Source organism: Pinus tabuliformis, chromosome 9, assembly GCF_031772625.1.
Source record: "Pinus tabuliformis cultivar Carrire ecotype Pingquan chromosome 9, CPIR1, whole genome shotgun sequence".
In the NCBI taxonomy this organism is placed as follows: Eukaryota; Viridiplantae; Streptophyta; class Pinopsida; order Pinales; family Pinaceae; genus Pinus; species Pinus tabuliformis.
Window position 1 is genome coordinate 22888201 of NC_142307.1, and position 18162 is coordinate 22906362.

Sequence of the window (18162 nt, forward strand, 5' to 3'; positions counted from 1 at the left end):
TAGCCTGATGTATGCGATGGTCTGTACTAGACCAGACATTGCACATGTAGTGGGAGTATTGGACAGGTTTATGTCAAAACCAGGGAAGGAGCATTGGACAACAGTGAAGCGGGTTTTCAGGGATTTGCATGGCACTAGTGATTATGGTTTGTGCTACCAAGGAAGACCAGGATTGGACAGAGTTTTGGATATCTGTGGCTTTGTTGATGCAGACTGGGCTGGAGATTTGGATCAGAGAAGATCTACAAGTGGGTATGTGTTTAACCTATTTGGAGGTGCAGTTAGTTGGATGAGTAAGAAACAATCTATAATGGCACTATCAACTACAGAGGCAGAATACATCGTAGCCACTCATGCAAGCAAGGAAGCAGTTTGGTTGCAGATATCTGCTACAATGCCACTTATCATATGTCGATCGGTATGTCTCCTTTTTGAGCACTTTATGGATATGATGCACTTTCTTTTTCTGACATGGTGTTTGGAGATACCGGGGCACTAGAGGCAAAGGAGTGGGTTCAAGAGAGCCAAGAGATTCTCCGCGCTCTCAAGAACAACTTGCTGATAGGCACAGAGTGGAGAAACATTTTGAGGTAGGGGACATGGTCTACCTATGCTTGCAGCCATATATGTAGTCTTCACTCAAGTAGAAGGGGGTAGAAAAGCTTTGACCTAGGTTTTACGAGCCATATAAGGTGGTCAGGAGGGTTGGAGAGGTGGCTTATGAGTTGGAGCTACCTTCGGAGAGCCAGATCCACAACGTGTTCCACGTCTCATGCCTAAAAAAGGCGCCGGGGCAGCATGTTACAACAACAACTGAGTTGCCTCCCTTAGATGATGAGGGGCACTTAGTTTTGACACCTGAGTTCATATTGGAGGCCCGGGAGAGGAGGTTGAGGAACAGGGTGATCAGGGAGCACTTGGTCAAATGGAAGGATTTGCCAGAAGAGGATGCCACATGGGAGAGTGAACAAATTTTGCAGCATCCGGTTTTGCAGTTGCTTGGGGACAAGCAACATCCAGGAGGGGAGGACTGTAATGTCCCTTCCTAATTATTTTCCCTAAGGTGAGAAAAACAATTTTGTCAATTTTGTCATTTTTGGCTTAATGTAATTTTGGTGAAGAAACTTAGGAAAAAGGGGGTCAATGTGCATTTTAGTGGAATGTGGGGGCCACTCACCCATAAATAATACACACCCTTGAAGGCAGTTCGATTTTCCTAAGTGGGGGTCGAAATTATTGATGGGACCCACATGAGACTCAAGGGAGCAAGCATAAATAGGAGAAGAGGAGCAACATTTGGGGCCTTTTGATGATTTGAGAATTCATTGTTGCTTTGGTTGTTCAACTGAGCTACAACGTGCTGCTTAGCACAAGAGCTTCCCAAGGAGTGAAGCTCACCCTTTCTTCGGTGGACCTCGAGTGCCACCCTAGGAAGGTCTTCCCTTTCATTTGGAGACAGAGAGAGTTACATCCTACAAAGATTTACGCTGCCTTGGTTCAGTAGGGATGCAGTGGAGGAAGCCACGCTGTTTTGGTGGAGTAGAGGTGTCGAGAATTGGGTGAGAAGTGTTGCCGGAGTGATCCTTGTCCAATTTCCAGCTTAGAGGAGCGATATTTCAGCAGGAGGAGGAGCCTAGCACTCAGGTCGAATTTCTGGCTCAAGGGACTGCGCCATTTTCCCCAGGATTGCGTAGTCTATGGTGTGGGTTGTTTAGAGGGAGCCTTGGCTGGAGGATTGAGGAGTTGGGTTGCTGGGATTTTGATGGGAGGCATACTTGGAGGGGTTTCTTAGCATTTTGGGAGCAAGAAACAACAATTCTAGCTATAGGTGCAGATTTCTGGTTTGGAGGGGGCCAAGCTCTAGGAGGCCGAATTTGGAGGGTCAAAACTAGGGAAAACCCTTTCTAGGTTTTTCTGGGTTCTTGGCAAGGAGGATACTCCTAATTTTAAAGAATGTTCTAGGTTGTTTTGAGGGGGTAAATCAGAGCCTAAAGTCAGCCAACAATGTAGAATTAAAGGGTCAGTGTAGTTTTCTTGAGAGCAGGATTTCTACAACAGTTGGGCATTTTTGTATTGATCACCTAAGGCTTGTATTTTGCCTTGTGCAAGCCCAAGTGTACCTTGTCCATCTTTTGCTATACTCTAGCGATTATATTTAATGAAAATTGGCTAGTTTGGTGTTTGAGGAGAAATTTCTACTATATGTGTAAACTGCCAAACAAATTTTGTTTGGAAATTTATTGCATGTCTTTGTGATGACAATTTTCCATTAGGAATATTACATTTTACTATTTTTATATATATTTTATTCATAACATTGCATTCCTCCTCAAAAAGCTTTGTCCTCAAAGCTTACTGATGAAAGGCTTGATCTCTTTTTTCTGTTTTGAATGTTTTCTTGTCTCAGAATGGTCATCTTCGTCGAAACAAGACGATATGATCCTCTAAGTGATAAACAAAACTATTGCACTGAGAATGGATCTGACCATCCTAAATTATTCTTCTGTGGAATCTTGTGGTTACTGGATACTTCGTGTGAATTGTTATCACAAGATTGAATTATATTGACATTAGTAGCCTTCGGTGTTGAAGAGTCTAGGTCAATTAGGTATAGTAGGATTCTTCTTGACTTGATAACAATTTGTGGAGTCTTTTTACTTTTTCTTGTTAGCTTAATGTTCTTCTTCTTCTTATTAATGCATGTGTGTGTACTTCATCAAACTGTTACCAAAACATAAGAACAAGAACACAAGATGTTGGCTCACTGTCAGGGCCAAAACCTCTCTTCTCTTGAGAGGAAAACCCTCTAGTAAGTTTCTCTTATTGAAGCTTCTTATCAATCAATGCCAAACCCTAGAACCTTGACTTGAATATCCTCCAAGCAAAAGTCAAGTCCTTCCGACACTTTGTTTCATCGACACTTTCTCCTTCCGGCACTTCGTTCTTCTTTCTATTGTTGATAGACGTTGTTGCACTTGCTCTAGCAGAGACACCTTTTGATAAGTCCTTTTTCTTGTGATCATCCCTTCCTTCTACTTGACCAAATGAGTTCCTTCTTCAAGGTGTAGGTGCATACTTGATATGACTGTCCTGCAACCCTAGATTCCCGCACGTGTGGTGATTTACTTGATATGGTAAGCTCTTTTCCTCCTTCGCTTGAGTGTCCTTCTCCTTCGCTTGATTGGGAGGCCTTATAGGCCTAGTTTACTAGCCCAATTAGAGAGATATGCCAACTGTGGGTTTCTGCTGTTATGACTGTAGTTAACCTTCCTTTTTCCTCGCATGTGTGACTGTAGTTTGCCTTAGAAACAGTCCTTTGAGGTTCGATGTTCTTCCTTCCTTCGTTGGTGCACTAGTGGCTCTCTTTCTCATCTCCTTTTTAGCCTTTACTTGCACATTTACTTCACTGATTTCAGTTGTGTTATAGTGGAGTGGACAACCTCTATATATAGAGGACTATCCCTCCCTTTAGGCCGACTAGAAGGCCAACTAGAAGGATTGTTTTGAGGCCGACTTGCTGTCTTACTTTGGATGGCTTCTTTGGTGATGTCACATGGTTGAAGGAGCCTCTTTGATGGCGCCTTTGCATAGGAGGGGACTTGAGTTTGCTTGGAGGTATTCCCTTGACCCTTAATACATGGTTTACCATGCCCTTAAGGCCTTCAATATTTATTTTTGACTATTTGACTCACCTATAGCACTTAACATGTGCTAGACCTATTTCAATGAGCAAGAAACTCATTGACATATATTATTAAAATAATATTTATTTTCTTGAATAAATACAAATATCAAAAATACATTTATAAAGACTGAACCTAGTTACATTTCCTTCAACATTTGGAAGATAAGTTTGTTGCTTATGTCCACAGTGATACATATTCGTAGATTGATTGAGATGTCTATTCCTATGATTTAGATGTAGATAAAGAGTTCTTTTGGTTTGTCTTTCCCCTATCATTTGGGTGGCGGTATTCTGATTTATTTCAGGTGATGATGTTGTTGAGTTGGTTATAGAACCTTCACTTGGGATGTTTATCATATGAACTGCAACATCTAAGTGTTGATTTGGGGTAGCATCGGATGTGCTCTAGCCATGAAAATTGGTGGAGAGGCCAAAGCACATGAGATCTCCAAGTTCCAGAAATAGTTTGGGCAGATTCTAATCGGTTTGGGAGATATTGAAATAATTAATATTTTTAGTGGAGTTCCTAAGTCTAAACTTAGGAAAAATAAAATATTAATGGGTATTAATATAAAACTGGGTTACAAGGTTCCAAAAGTCATGGATCAAGCCAAATCTAATCTTAGCTGTTGATTAGAGATTTAATCTCGGTCGTTGATGGACCAACAAGAAAAGTATAAGAGGAGGCTTGAGGGTCAGTTGGAGAACACATCATAGTGATCAATCATTCTATTCTCTAGAGCGGGGTTTGCTAAGAGAGATAGAATCAGTGATCAGCAGCGAGGGGCAGTGAATACATAGTAGAGAGGTAGAGTTGGCACTAGAGAGACAACGTAGAGCCGAGAGAGGTTGACGCAGAGGCAGCTAGGAGTTGCGTAGAGCTAGGAGAGGCCAGCGTGTGAGATGCAGAGGGTGTAGGGGTTGTCGCAGAAGCTCCAGGAGCTGACGCAGAGGCTAGCAGAGTTGACGCAGGGCCAAGAGGCAGCGCTGGAAGGATTTGTGGGGCAGACTGGGTGTTGGTGAGCTGAGTAGGGTGATGCAGTCCCTATCAGAGTGACGCAGAGCAGTGGGAGCTGCAATTGTTGTTGTGGGATCGTTCATCCGGTGATTGATCAGCCAGAATATTTGTCTCCGAGGAGAGGTACTACTGTCAAGCGCATTCTCTGTTGGGTGAGCCATTTCTAGCACCCTGGTTGTATTCTGAAAACTGAATAATAATAAAACGCTTTGAATAGCTGCACTGGTTTTCTCACATTGGGTTTTTCCGAGGACACTGGTCCAACAATAACGGTGCCATTTGTGTGCTTGTTTTCTTTCACTTGATGATTTGTAGATGTTGATTCTGTACTTGTGTTTATTTTCATTATTTACATGGTAAATAACTTGTTAAGTAATTAAACAAGTAGGAAAAAATAATCCAGATAGTACAGGAAGAATTTGTAATGGGTTAGAATTAGAAATTCCAACACTAAGTGCGTAGTTTCTTCAACGCTTTGGCCTTCTTCTTGAGTTATGATATTCACTGGATCAATGTTTATTCCTTTCTCTTCATCTTGGACTTCTACATTTGATGCTTCCTTCTCGATAAGCTATTGTACCTTGTTTTCCAATCACTTCTTGTCCTTGTAAGCTTCTTAATTTGTGTTAGTAGTTTTTCACTATGGTCTTTATGTCGTGAAACTTCTTCATTATTTTCAGCAATGATCTTGTCAACTTCTCTTTGGATATTTTGTAGTACTTTTTTACCTTCTTGAAAAATTATGTTTGAGATATCTAGTAGATCTTCTGGTATTAGTGAATTCGGCTTCACTGTAATATCTTGTAGCATTACTTTTTTCTTTTTGTAAGAAAATATCAAAAACTTCCTCTTCGTATTTCAGATGAACGACCCTAGTGATTCCATCCAAGGCGAACCCAAAATTATATCACTATTGTCGCAAAATAAGGTTTTAATTGTGAATTTGCGAGACAAAAGTATAGTTACCAATGCTTAGTTGTAGATTGCTTATGTTGTCTTGTTTGTCACGTGTGTCAACAAAATTCGTTTCAATTATATTCGGTTCAAGAATCACTAATTGATTAGCATACTCATTACTAACATAATTATTATTTTGAGTAGGATCGATAGAGATGATAACATCCTTTTCCACAAGTGATCGTTTGATTTTAAATAGCGCACCGACACATATACCAAAAGTTTTAGGAAATCTTCCCTATTTTGTTTCCTTCTCATCTGTGATTGATCCCATTTTGTTCGTTGAATATTAAATATTTTTGAAGTCAACAATAAGCAAAGCTTTTTATTTTTCCTAAATCACTTAGATATATCTATATATATTTTCAAATATATAAAATTCCACTATATATATATATATATATATTTTTTTTTTATATATATTTTGATTTTTTGATTTTTTTGTTTTTTTTTAACATTATGATTTTCGATTTTTTTGGTAATATAATTTTTTTTTCAAATAATATATATATTTTTATGTAACTTTATCTCTCTCTCTCTCTCTCTCTCTCTTCTCTTACTTTTTATTTTATTTTAATTTTTTTTTCTCTCTTTTTTATTTTTTTTCCTCTAAGTTTTTATCTTGACTTTTTTTTTATATGTTTTTTTAAATTTTTTTAAGTTTATGGCCAAATGCCCTAACGATAAATGGAGAATCTCCCAAACTATGTAGCGAAAACACTTCAATAATGACGACAACAACGTTGACGAATTTCAATGGTCAAAGACCTAGATCGAAGAAAGAGGCTATGTGCAGCATTTGAGCAGCCAGAGGATCGAACAACTCTCATACCAAATGAAACGAACAAAGTTCGTTTTCCAAGTTAAATACTCCAGAAGACTTGGAAGATGTAGATCTCCATTGAGGATACAAGAATATATATTAAAATGTATGAATAAGAATGATGATACAATTGAGAGAGAGGGTCTTGTATATAGAGCCAGGTAAGTACCCTTTCAGGAACGGTCATGTCTGTAGAGGCATGCCTCTTCCCTACTATTTATTAGTTAATTAATTATTGTTTATGTCTATTATTATTTATATTATTTTTACTATTTTTATATATATTTTATTCATAACAGTGCCACACGTGGGAGAGAGAGAGAGAATGCCCAATGTTGTACGAAGCAATGAGAGGAGAGAAGAAATGTGGGTGATGATGATGCCAAATGAGGTGAGAGGGCACTTGTATTTATACAAGTCGTTAAGGTAGAAGAGTCATGTCCGTTGGGCTTCATGAACCTACATGATGATGTGGCCGACCCGAACAATTTGCACATGTGAGGGCATAAATTCAAAATCCATTTCTGCTTGTCCAAATTAAATGATCTTTATATCAATTTTAGTCCTATCAAAAAGAGGAATTTAATGCAACTATCATCTCCATCAAATGAGCTGTCACAAGGTGGAATTTAGCCTTAGTTGCCAATTTTAACAAGGATGAAATCTCTTTTCACACTAAAAGAGGTTTGCATCTCAAGAGATTTGATCCCTCTTGACACTTGGTAGATACAAAACTAAGATTGATCTGTGTTGATTTTTGAGTAGCTTGGGAGGTACTCCAAGCCCTAAGGTTCGGGGTTTGGACGTTAGAGTAGAACAAGAGTCACTTGTGGGCTTGGAACCCAAGGTTGGGGTTTTGCACCGATCGATGTTTGGGCCAAAACCATGGAGCATTTTGGACATGTGATGGATGGAGATGATAGAGGATGGTGAGGAGAATCCATTTCTTCGAGTATCATTGAAATCCAAGATGTCCTTGATGAGTTATGAATTTTTGAAGGTTGATGATGGGTTTTGGGCACGTAAGTCGTGTAGGCTTGATGTGAATGTGCCAAGAGACATGCCTATTCGTGGAGCCCTTGTATGGATATAAATACAAGGTGTTGTGATGTTATTTCCTCATCTAAATGTGCATCTTTCTCATAGGAAAACCATTTTGAGGTAGCCACAGTTCTAAAGAAGTTTCAGACCTACAACAGAGCAGAACAACCAATGAAGAATGAAAAAGGTCTGAGTTTTTCATGATGGTTTCGTGTTGAGTTGATTCTAGCTGGACAACATTATTTGCAGCTCGTGGGAGCCATTTCAACGGCTTGACTTGGTTGTTAGAAGCCCCTCCTAGGTGCAGATTTCATAGTCGAGTATTGGGCATCATTGGACTGGTGGAGGCAGCGTGTCGATAGCCCAAAGTAGCCCTTGATAAGTTGTCCTAAAGAGAGTGTGATACTTGAAGTTTGGGTGAAGTTGGTGAGCCTAATGTGCAGTACATTGACAGACTAGTGTGTAGGAATTTATAGGGTAAGTTGCTTATATAGAACACCAAAGGACACCACTCACAAACAGATCACAGATCAGTACACCAGTATTCTTGACGTGGTTAAAATCCTCAAAGAGGGAAACAGTCCACGACCTGAGCCAACGTGGCCACTTCAGGCAATTTATTAATGTAAAAGAAAGAAAATTTACATATGCTTCTCTCATGAATGGTCACCTAACAAATGCCCCTCCATGCTCTTTAAATAGAGATCATGGACCAATCAGGTGTTAAGCCACGGATCAAGTGTCAGTAATACCGAGGAGAGAATGAACCATTAGATCACTTCATGTCTAGAACATATCATGACCTTCAGATTGTAAGTTACAGAAGGTACATACTAAAGAAACACACTTTACCTAACTATACACTAGACCAAGTTGTACTTAATTATTTCCTGTGTCCAAATATCCTAACATCCCCCCTTAAGAACAACTTGTTATAGGATTGAAGGATGTACAAAGATGACACAATAGGAGAAGGAATGAGGCATTAGAGCTTATCCCCACTTAGTGACAACTTCGTAAACTCCAACCATAAATCAAAATTCAGTAAAGTTCGCCTCTGTGAGAGCCTTTGTAAAGATGTCTACAACTTGATCATCGGTTGAACAATATTGCACATCAAGAACATGGTCATGAATGAGCTTTCTGATGAAGTGCATGTGTAGTTCAATGTGTTTGCTGCGCTGATGTTGGACTGGATCTTTGCATAGTTGAATGGCACTTTGATTATCACACCAAAGTGTAGTCGGATGCTGCCGCTAAAAACCAAACTCTAACAAGATTTGACGACGCCATTGGGCTTCCTTACTAGCTTCAATGACGCCACGATACTCTGCGTTTGCTGAAGAAAGAGAACTGACACTTTGTTTCTTTCAAGCCCATGTAATAGGTCCAGAACCAACAGTGAAGACATAACCTGCAGTAGACTTCCGATCATCAGGGTCACCAGCCCAATCAGAATCAATGAAACCAACCAATGGAGGAGATGCTTCTACACTGTAATGAATCCCAAACTAAATTGTACCTCGAACATAACGAAGTATTCTTTTAGCTGCTTTCCAATGACTTTCATGTGGGTTTTGCATAAAGTGAGCAACAAGGCCAACAAAGGAAAGGTCAGGACGTGTATGGGTTAGATACAAAAGTTTTCCAACAAGCCGACGGTATAAGGTAGCATCAACTTCAGGGGAAGTACAAGTGACTGAAAGTTTGGCTCCAGGCTGAAAGGGAGAAGGGGTTGGCTTACAGTCTTCCATGTGAAAGTGGCATAGAAGATCACAGACATATTTGGACTGGGAAAGGGAGATACCTTCTTTGGATTGCAAGACTTGAAGATCAAGAAAATAATGCAAGTGTCCTAAGTCTATCATTTCAAACTGCTTTTTAAGTCTAGATTTCACATGGTATATAAGGTTTGGATCACTACTAGTAAGGATAAGATCGTCAACATAACGAACAAGAATGATAAGAGACTTACCCACTTTCTTGGTGTAGACAGTATTGTCAGAATGACACCTAGAAAAGTCAGTATCTAAAAGAAAGCTATCCATTTTGGCATACCAAGCCCGAGGGGCTTGCTTGAGACCATAAAATAATTTCTTAAGCTGGCATACAAGGCTGGAGTCTGTTTGTATAAGGCCAGGAGGTTGTTCCATATAGATTTCTTCATGCAAGAAGGTGGATTTAACATCCATCTGATGGACTTCCAATTTGAAAGAGGCAACAAGGGAAAGAACAAGGAGGATAGAGTTCATTTTGTCAACAGGGCAGAAGGTTTCGGTATAGTTAATGCCTTCAACTTGTGAAAAACCTTTAGCAACAAGACGAGCTTTATGTTTATCAACTTTCCATCTGGTCCAAACTTGGTTTTGTAAACCCATTTGCATCTAACAAGTTTTCGTCCCTTTGGAAGAGGAACATGGTCCCATGTATCATTTGCCAATAATGAACAATATTCTTCATTCATAGTTGCATCCCAATCTAGATGGCCTAAAGCTTCTACAAAGGTGTCAGGATCATAATTCGTTGAAGCTTGAGCCAGTAAAGAAGAAGCTCTGACGTGTACAACGCTGATATGTAGGATCACCTGCAAGAGCACCTGCTACATCCCGAGTAGTGTGGACTATTTTGGAAGTTGAGGAGGATCCCGAGAAGGTGGGGGAGGATTGTCATCCTCGCTGTCATCTTCTGAAGAAGGAATATTTTCAGAAGTAGAAGGGATAGAGAGAGGTGGCACATCCCGCCGAACTAGGCTCGTAGGCCGATATATGTTCAACAAACTCTACATCTCTTCTAATGATAACATTTTTGGATTTAGGTTGAAGAAGTCTATATCCTTTGACATCTTCAGAATATCCAACAAAAATACATTTTTCATTCTTAGGTTCTAAGGCTTTATGTTTCTTATCTGGAATATGGGCCCATGCTTCACTTCCAAAAACACAAAAGTGACTTACATCTGGTTTAATTGAGTTCCATGCTTCTTCTGGAGTGATATTCTTTAAAACCTTAGTAGGAGTGTGATTTACTATGTAATTGTCACAGTTAATTGCTTCTGCCCAAAAATTAAGACTAAGTCCTTTACATTGAAGCATACAATTAGCCATTTCCTATAAGGTGTGATTCTTCCTTTTAGCTACACCATTTTGTTGTGGAGTATATGGAACAATATGTTGCAATTGAATTCCATGCTCAGTGCAAAAGTTGATGAATTTGTTGTTAACATATTGTCTGCCATTATCAGATCTTAGCATAAGAATTTGATGTTCAGATTGCTTCTCAACAATGGCCTTAAAGGCCAAGAACATGTTAAAGACTTCAGTCTTGAGTTTTAAGAAGTATACCCAAGTGCGTTTGGAGAAATCATCAATGAAAGTTAAGAAATACTTGTAGCTAGAGAATGAAACAACTAGATGTGGTCCACATAAATCTTATGCACAAGATGTAAAGGGGCTGAGGCGTGCCAAGAGGCATGTTTTTCGAATCTATGTTGATGATGTTTTCCGAGTAAACATCCGGAACAAACATCATCTCCGCAAGATACCATAGGAAGACCTGTCACCATATTTTCTTTACATAGATTTTGAAGGGAGCGATAGTTTAAGCGACCGATTTTGAAGGGAGCGATAGTTTAAGTGACCAAATCGCTCATGCCAAAGTTTGCTCACTTCATCATTATGAACAACAAATACCGAAGGAAGAGTTGATGACCCAAAGTTGTTAAACTTATACAACCTTGTAGAATCATCAGCAATGCTGGTAGCTAAAATCTATCTAGGATCTCTTAGGTCCTTAATCACAACATCATGAGGTGAAAATTCAATTGTTTTACCTTCACCTGAATGAGTTATCTGATATACAGATAGAAGGTTGCAGGATAAGGTAAGAACACATAATACATCATTAAATTGGCTATTTTCTAGATGAATAGTTCCAGTCCCTACAACACTAAGAGATCTATCATCACCAACATATATATTTTTGGTGTTACAATCATTTAAAGAAGAAAACATGGCTTTGTTTTTGGCCATGTGATAAGAAGTTTAGAATCAATGAACCACTCATGAAGATGAGAAGAAGAAGATAAATTTAGTGCATAACCAGACCGAGATGCTTGACAACCACATGCAGAAAGTGTTGTTTCTGAAAATGAAGTTGAAGTTGAAGAGTGCTCCAAATGGATGTTATGCTTCTTCGTTGTTGCTTCCAAGGCTCGCATCTTCTTAAAGCATTTGGATTCTAAGTGGCCATCACGATCACAAAAGTTTCAATGTCTCTCAGTCTTCTTCCCTTTGTTTTTATTTGCCTTATCATTTTGTTGAGTTGATTTTTCATTGTGAGACTGAAATGGGTTAGGACCCTTGTTTGGTTTATGACCATTCTTTTTAGGATGTTGTTTCTTAGGATTCTTTGAAGTCGGTTGTTGCTGGACTGCTAAGGCTTTCTTAGAAGAGTTTCCAGTATTAAGAAGACCAAGATGTAAGAGTTTTTCTTGCTCTCTTATTAAAGAATCACAAAAGGCATCAAAATAGGGGGACTTGTAGTCTTGTCCTTAAGAAATAAAGGCTTCTCTAGTAGAATGGAAGGTGGAAACAAACACAGAGTAGGCTGGTCCCAACTTAGTAAGAATGGAATAGATAAGGCTACCATCTTCCTTCTTAACCTTAACGCCTTCCAAGAGAAGTCTAAGGGTCTTGAACTTGGACAAAAAATCTTCAATGGAAGATAAATTATTGGGGTCCAGTGTAAGCAACTCATTTTCGAGTTGATGGGCTCTAATTTCATTTTTAATTCCGAAAGCTTTATTGGGTTGTTTCATTGCTTCATCGGGGGTATCAATTTTTGTGATATGGAATCTAAGGTCTGGAGAAATAGACATCCTGATCAACCCACGTGTTTGATCTTGCTTATTTTTCCCATTTGCCTTGCTTATCTTCATCTTTAAGTTTAGACTTTTGGCCTGCGGCTATTTTATAAAGATCTTTACTTTTTAGTAAATCCACAATGTAGGATAGACATTAGAAGTAGTTGGTGCTGTCAAGAATAACTAGGCATGAACTTTCCATTTTAAAAGAAACTGAAGTTGTAGATGTTGAAATGAAGTCTTCCAATGGAAAGATCTCGAAAAATTAGGCCGATTAAAGAAACGGCTTTGAAAACGGTTTCCGGATGAAGAAGTTATGGTATTTTGAAAAAAAATTGTTGAAGATGCCAACGAACTACGTGAATGTTGGGAAGTGAATGATAATGTTATATTTAAAAAAAAATTCCCCCCCTTTCCAAACTTAATCTAATTAGCTCACTTTAAAAAAAATTATTTTATGTGACTCACTTATATAAATAAGTGAAAGTCACTTTTACAATGGTACTTTATGAACTATCCACAAAATTGTAACTTAAATAAATGATAAAGAGACATTAGAGTTATAAGTGACTCACTTTTTATAATGGGTGAGAAGACTTTTACATAAGGTAACTTTAAAACATAAGTTACGTGTGTTTTTTGAAAAAGTAACTCAACAAAAAGAAAGACTTGAACCCAAGACCTTTGTTCTCATAAATTCATTTTGGACCAAGTGAGCTAGATTAAAAGATTAGTAATTTTTGGAAAGGAGGATTTTTTTTTTTTGGCTCACTGAAGCTTTGGAGTGCATGCTTACGTGAAAAACCCCTTTTTTGCCTACAAAACAAACAAACCTCACAACCCAAAATGAACAAGAAAAAGTAATCCAAGCCTTACGGCTTAAAGCTAGATTTGACCGAAAACTAAATATTTTTCTCGATGTTTTTGATTTTCCTAGATCACACTAAGGCGCAGCGGAAAAGAGCATACACTCGACAAAAATCCTTTCTTTTTGTTTCTGGTTTGCTCAGATCGCACAGAATCGCGGGGCAAAGAGCATATGCAAAAATGAAAGGTATAGGTCCGATAAATATTTTTTTTATTTTATAGAGGACTATAAACCGAAATAAACAGAGAGATACATAACTATAACTGCAAATAAAGACTGTATACCTCCAGATCTTAAAAATGACGTAGCTAGGGCTACTGAAAACCTTTTCATGTGAAACGAAAGGGGTTCCTTACTGGAACAGATGCTCCTAACACAATAGAGCAGTCCTCTCGGGCCAAGAGCAGTCAGAAACAATAGATCTAGGAAACGACAGTCAGATGTAGTTGTAACGGGTTCGGATTTGTATCACCAACTGATGCGGCCCTTGAATAGCTCTGATACCATGTAGGAATTTAGAGGGTAGGTTCCTTAGATAGAACACCAAAGGACATTGCTCACAAACAGATCACAGATCAGTACACCAATATTCTTGACATGGTTAAAACCCTCAAAGAGGGAAACAGTCCACGGCCTGAGCCAACGCGGCCACTTCAGGCAATTTATTAATGTAAAAGAAAGAAAATTTACATAAGCTTCTCTCATGAACGGTCACCTAACAAATGACTCTCCATTCTCTTTAAATAGAGATAATGGACCAATCAGGTGTTAAGCCACGGATCAAGTGTCGGTAATACCAAGGAGAGAATGAACTGTCGGATCACTTCATGTCTTAAACATATTGTGACCTTCAGATTGTAAGTTACAAAAGGTACATATTAAAGAAACACACTTTACCTAACTATACACTAGACCAAGTTGTACTTAATTATTTCCTATGTGTTGGAATATCCTAACATAGTGGACTGCTAGATTGAGAGATTGGATAGCTCAGGGGTGGCCAGCTTAGAAGAGCAGATTGGATCAACCCATGTTCATTGAAGCAAAAATGACTTGCAGTAGTGATAGGTGGCAGCCCTCTTGGAGATTCTATGTGTTGTCTCTTGATGGATTAAGGGGAACTAGAGAGCAGAATGGAAGTGAAGAACCGACAGGATGAGATACGACATAGAGGCTGTGGCAAGATTGTTAGTGTATCTTGTATTCTTGTACTTGTGGATAATTGAGGGCCATTATTATTTGTACGGGAGACCTAGACAGTTGTATTATATGTTGATTAATATAGCGAAGTTGGGTTGAGATTTGTAAAAAGTTGTCTATACTTGTGCATGTGTGATTTACTGCTATTTATATTCTGCTGTGCAAAGTATCTTCGTTGAGATTCTTGGTCCGGTAGCATTAGGGACTTTCAGATTCTTTCCTACATCCCAAGATCGTGGAAATTCAACAATCTGGGGTGGTAATACGTAAGTAAGATGAATAAGTACTTACATTAGTGTTTCCATTGAATATGCAATGCTATTCTATGTCCAGATAAGAAATATAGTTGATCACACAACCTTAGATGCTATCGTTTTCTGAAGGTGAGTTTGAGAGTGTCTATGGTAATCTTGACAAGCAAGGAGCTTAAAGCTCCTTATGTTATTAGTGTTTTCTGGCGGCTATTTAGACTATTCACTCTCCTTCCTTCTGAATAATTTTCTTCAATGCAGAATATGGTATGAACACTGGACATCTATATCTCAATTTCGAAATTTATATAACAGGTTATTAATTTTCTTTAAAATTCTTAATCGAATTATAAATCCTCAATTTCTTAGATGAAAAAGATTTAACAACCATTCTATCGAGAAACATTACTTATTTATTAAACTCTTCCTTGACTTCAATGTTGAAGTCTTAAGATGCCTGACTCGTATACCTTGGGCAGGAAGGGCATAAACCACCTGGTTATTTTCTTATAATTCTATCATTATGTAGCAGAATAAAACCCATGCTGCTCTCTGCTTCTATTTCAGTTTGCAAAGTTCACTGAAATTGCTTTAGGCTGCAAATAATATGAAAATAATTGGTCATACGACTTTCAGAATCAACCGAGGAGAATGTTTTCTTATGTATTTGTTTTTACTTCCATGTTGATCTTTAGATTAATATATTTGATTTAGTTCTTTTGTCTAAGATGTAACCATCGGTTTAAATTAATCATTATTTTAAGATTATCTGAGTGGATAGGTTATTGGGTGATGGGTTTGTTTGTTCCTTTAATCTTCTTATTAATGTTGGAAAAACAAGGTTTACTTTATAATCATTAGTTCTTGAATTGGTAGGAGTCCTGTCAATATATTTTTAGACTTTAGCATTTACATAACATTAATTACTCAGAACGGTGAAGGATGATTTTCATAGAACATGGCAAAGAAAATTGTTTGTCTTGAGAGTTGGGTAGACAAATAATAGACATTTTGGCAGGGAAAGGAATTTTTGTGCAGTTTATAGGTATTGTTATCTTTTACTTCAGTCTACCAACAATACTCTACTGGCTCTCTGTGGCAGGTATTGTTTTCAACAGAGACATTTGCTATGGGAGTGAATGCCCCTGCAAAAACAGTAAGTATTTGAGACCTCGTCGATTTGGTCATCAAGATATGTGAGAGAATTTTAAATTTGTAGGTTTTCAGATGAAGAAAGATCTGTAAGAGCTAGTAGTTGCTTCTTTAAGTTTTTGTGGTACATCATAGTTTCTTAAGCATCGAGCAAACCTTTTCGTCCAAACCAATCTGTTATTCGACTAATTATAGCTTTTTTAATGAATGTAAATAGTTGCATAACATGACATTACACGACAGGAAAAACAATCTATTATTTGACTAATTATAGCCTATTTAATGAATGTAAATAGTTTCATAGCATGACATTACATGATAAATTATCTTTCTACTCTGTTCTATTGTTGCTATGAGCTTTGCTTGACTATGTTGAAGATTCAATTGCTTTTGAAACATGTGTTATACCTTGAATATTATTTTCAGAGTGCATTCTCATTCCGAGTGCATGTGCATATATGTTGATATGTATCTCTTTACAGTCAAATTACAACTAATTATTGTTTTATTTTCCTCTGAGAATTCTGAAAGGGCTAAGGGCAAGAATTGCCTTTTATTTTAGTACCTTGATATCACAAGGGCAAGGGTAGGTATCTCTGTTTGTTTTGGAGACTTGTACTAGTGCTTGGCTACCTTCATTTTGTGTGATGGCCATGGTTGTTGCCTTTGCTTCAGCATGTTGATGAGATTCAGTCTAAGTAACTGGGTTTGGCCAAACTTAGTGGCGAACTACAATAGGACAATGGACATGAACAGAAAGCTAAAAAAATTCAATCAAGTTCATTTCAATGTTATTATTCGATTGGGTTCGACTAGGATTTAACTTAGAAAAAAATAAAACCTGAATTGTAACTTTGGAGCTGCCGCTTGCATTCCACTTCCTTTTCTTATTTGCTGCAGCCTACTATCAAGGTGATCATCCACTGTGACAGCATTGTTTCCTGCAAACTTTGACAAATATTTTGGTAATTTACCATTGGAAAATGATGAGATTGATCAGGAATTCCAGTGAAATCTAGTGGGTTATAAAAAGTAAGGGTAAACGTCACTAGATTTCCAGTTGCTACCATTTAAAAGACAAAGATGAAAATAAATAGAACTGTCGCCACAATATTAACTTTGGATAAAAATATGCATGAAACCAATGAAAAAATCTGTTGAAGATACACATACTGGAGAGCTTGAAAAAATTATAAGTGGAATGCAATGAACTCACCGAAGAATCTGATATGCTTACAAATCTAGTTGATATTCCTGGAAGAAATGTAATTCTGTTCCAAAAAGGATACTTGGGTTTGCTTAGGCTTGGAACTATGCTTGGCGTATGATTGAATTCCAGGCATTTCATTGTGAAACAATGTGATTCGATGTAATGTACTAAAGCTAAATCATGGCAACAAATTTTTAAACTTTTCTTTGAGAACTTTTGTCAAAAATTTAGTGAACATTCATTTTCACGAACACTTGCCGAGCAAAGTAAATAACTTGTAGAGCAAGAATATTGCAAGGGTAAGCCAATAATTTTATTACTTGTAGGAGATAGTCCTCCTGTGTCCTGCTGCTCGTGATGAGAGCATCAAGGGGCAACAACCAAACCCTTTGCGACTATAAACAATACTCGAGAGTGATAGGTATGTGGGTCCCCAAGGGTAAGAGTCCATATGGACACCCAAGGGTAGTCATGTGAATGTTCCTCTCTCTGCCTCTGAGCTGATGATAACACAATTCTTTGAGATGCTCATCTGTCCCCTCACTGATCTTGGGTAAACCAAACCTAATGGTATGCCTGATGTCTCTGTCGAGAGGTCTCCTCGGAGGCAATGCTCCAAGATCCTGCATAGCAGCACCATACATCACTGTATACAATCATGTATCCCTGCACTCATCTGCATACCACTGTACAATGTTGCATGTCTTTGTACACCACTGGATACCACCACGTGCAACTGTACCACCCCATATCGTTTGGCATCCCGTGTGTGCCAATGTACTTGTCACTCCAATAAGTGGATCCAATGTGATGTGAATCACCCCCCCTAATCCACTCTAGTAAATTTGTGTAGCAGAACTCCTTGTGTAGAAGAACTCCTCGCATGCCCATGGGGGTGTCACTACAACATTAATCCTTAGTGGCCCCGTGCCTCGTACATCAATGTAAGTACATCGTGTCCATTGATACTTGGGTTTACTTATATTGATTTGGGGTAGCATCGAATGTGCTCTATCCATGAAAATTGGCAGAGAGGCTAAAGCGCACGAGATCTCCAAAACCCAGAAATGGTTTGAGCAGATTCTAACCAGTTTGG

The 18162-nt window shown here is 38.3% G+C and overlaps 1 protein-coding gene across 1 annotated transcript in view; it reads left to right on the forward strand.

Moving 5' to 3' along the window:
• LOC149146917 (RNA helicase, ATP-dependent, SK12/DOB1 protein) overlaps window positions 1-18162 on the forward strand; it is a 565347-nt gene that overhangs the window by 330773 nt on the left and 216412 nt on the right. Inside the window, exon 15 of the mRNA XM_089440900.1 lies at window positions 15807-15860. Coding sequence (XP_089297026.1) covers window positions 15807-15860 — 54 coding nt within the window. The remainder of the gene's footprint in view (window positions 1-15806; window positions 15861-18162) is intronic.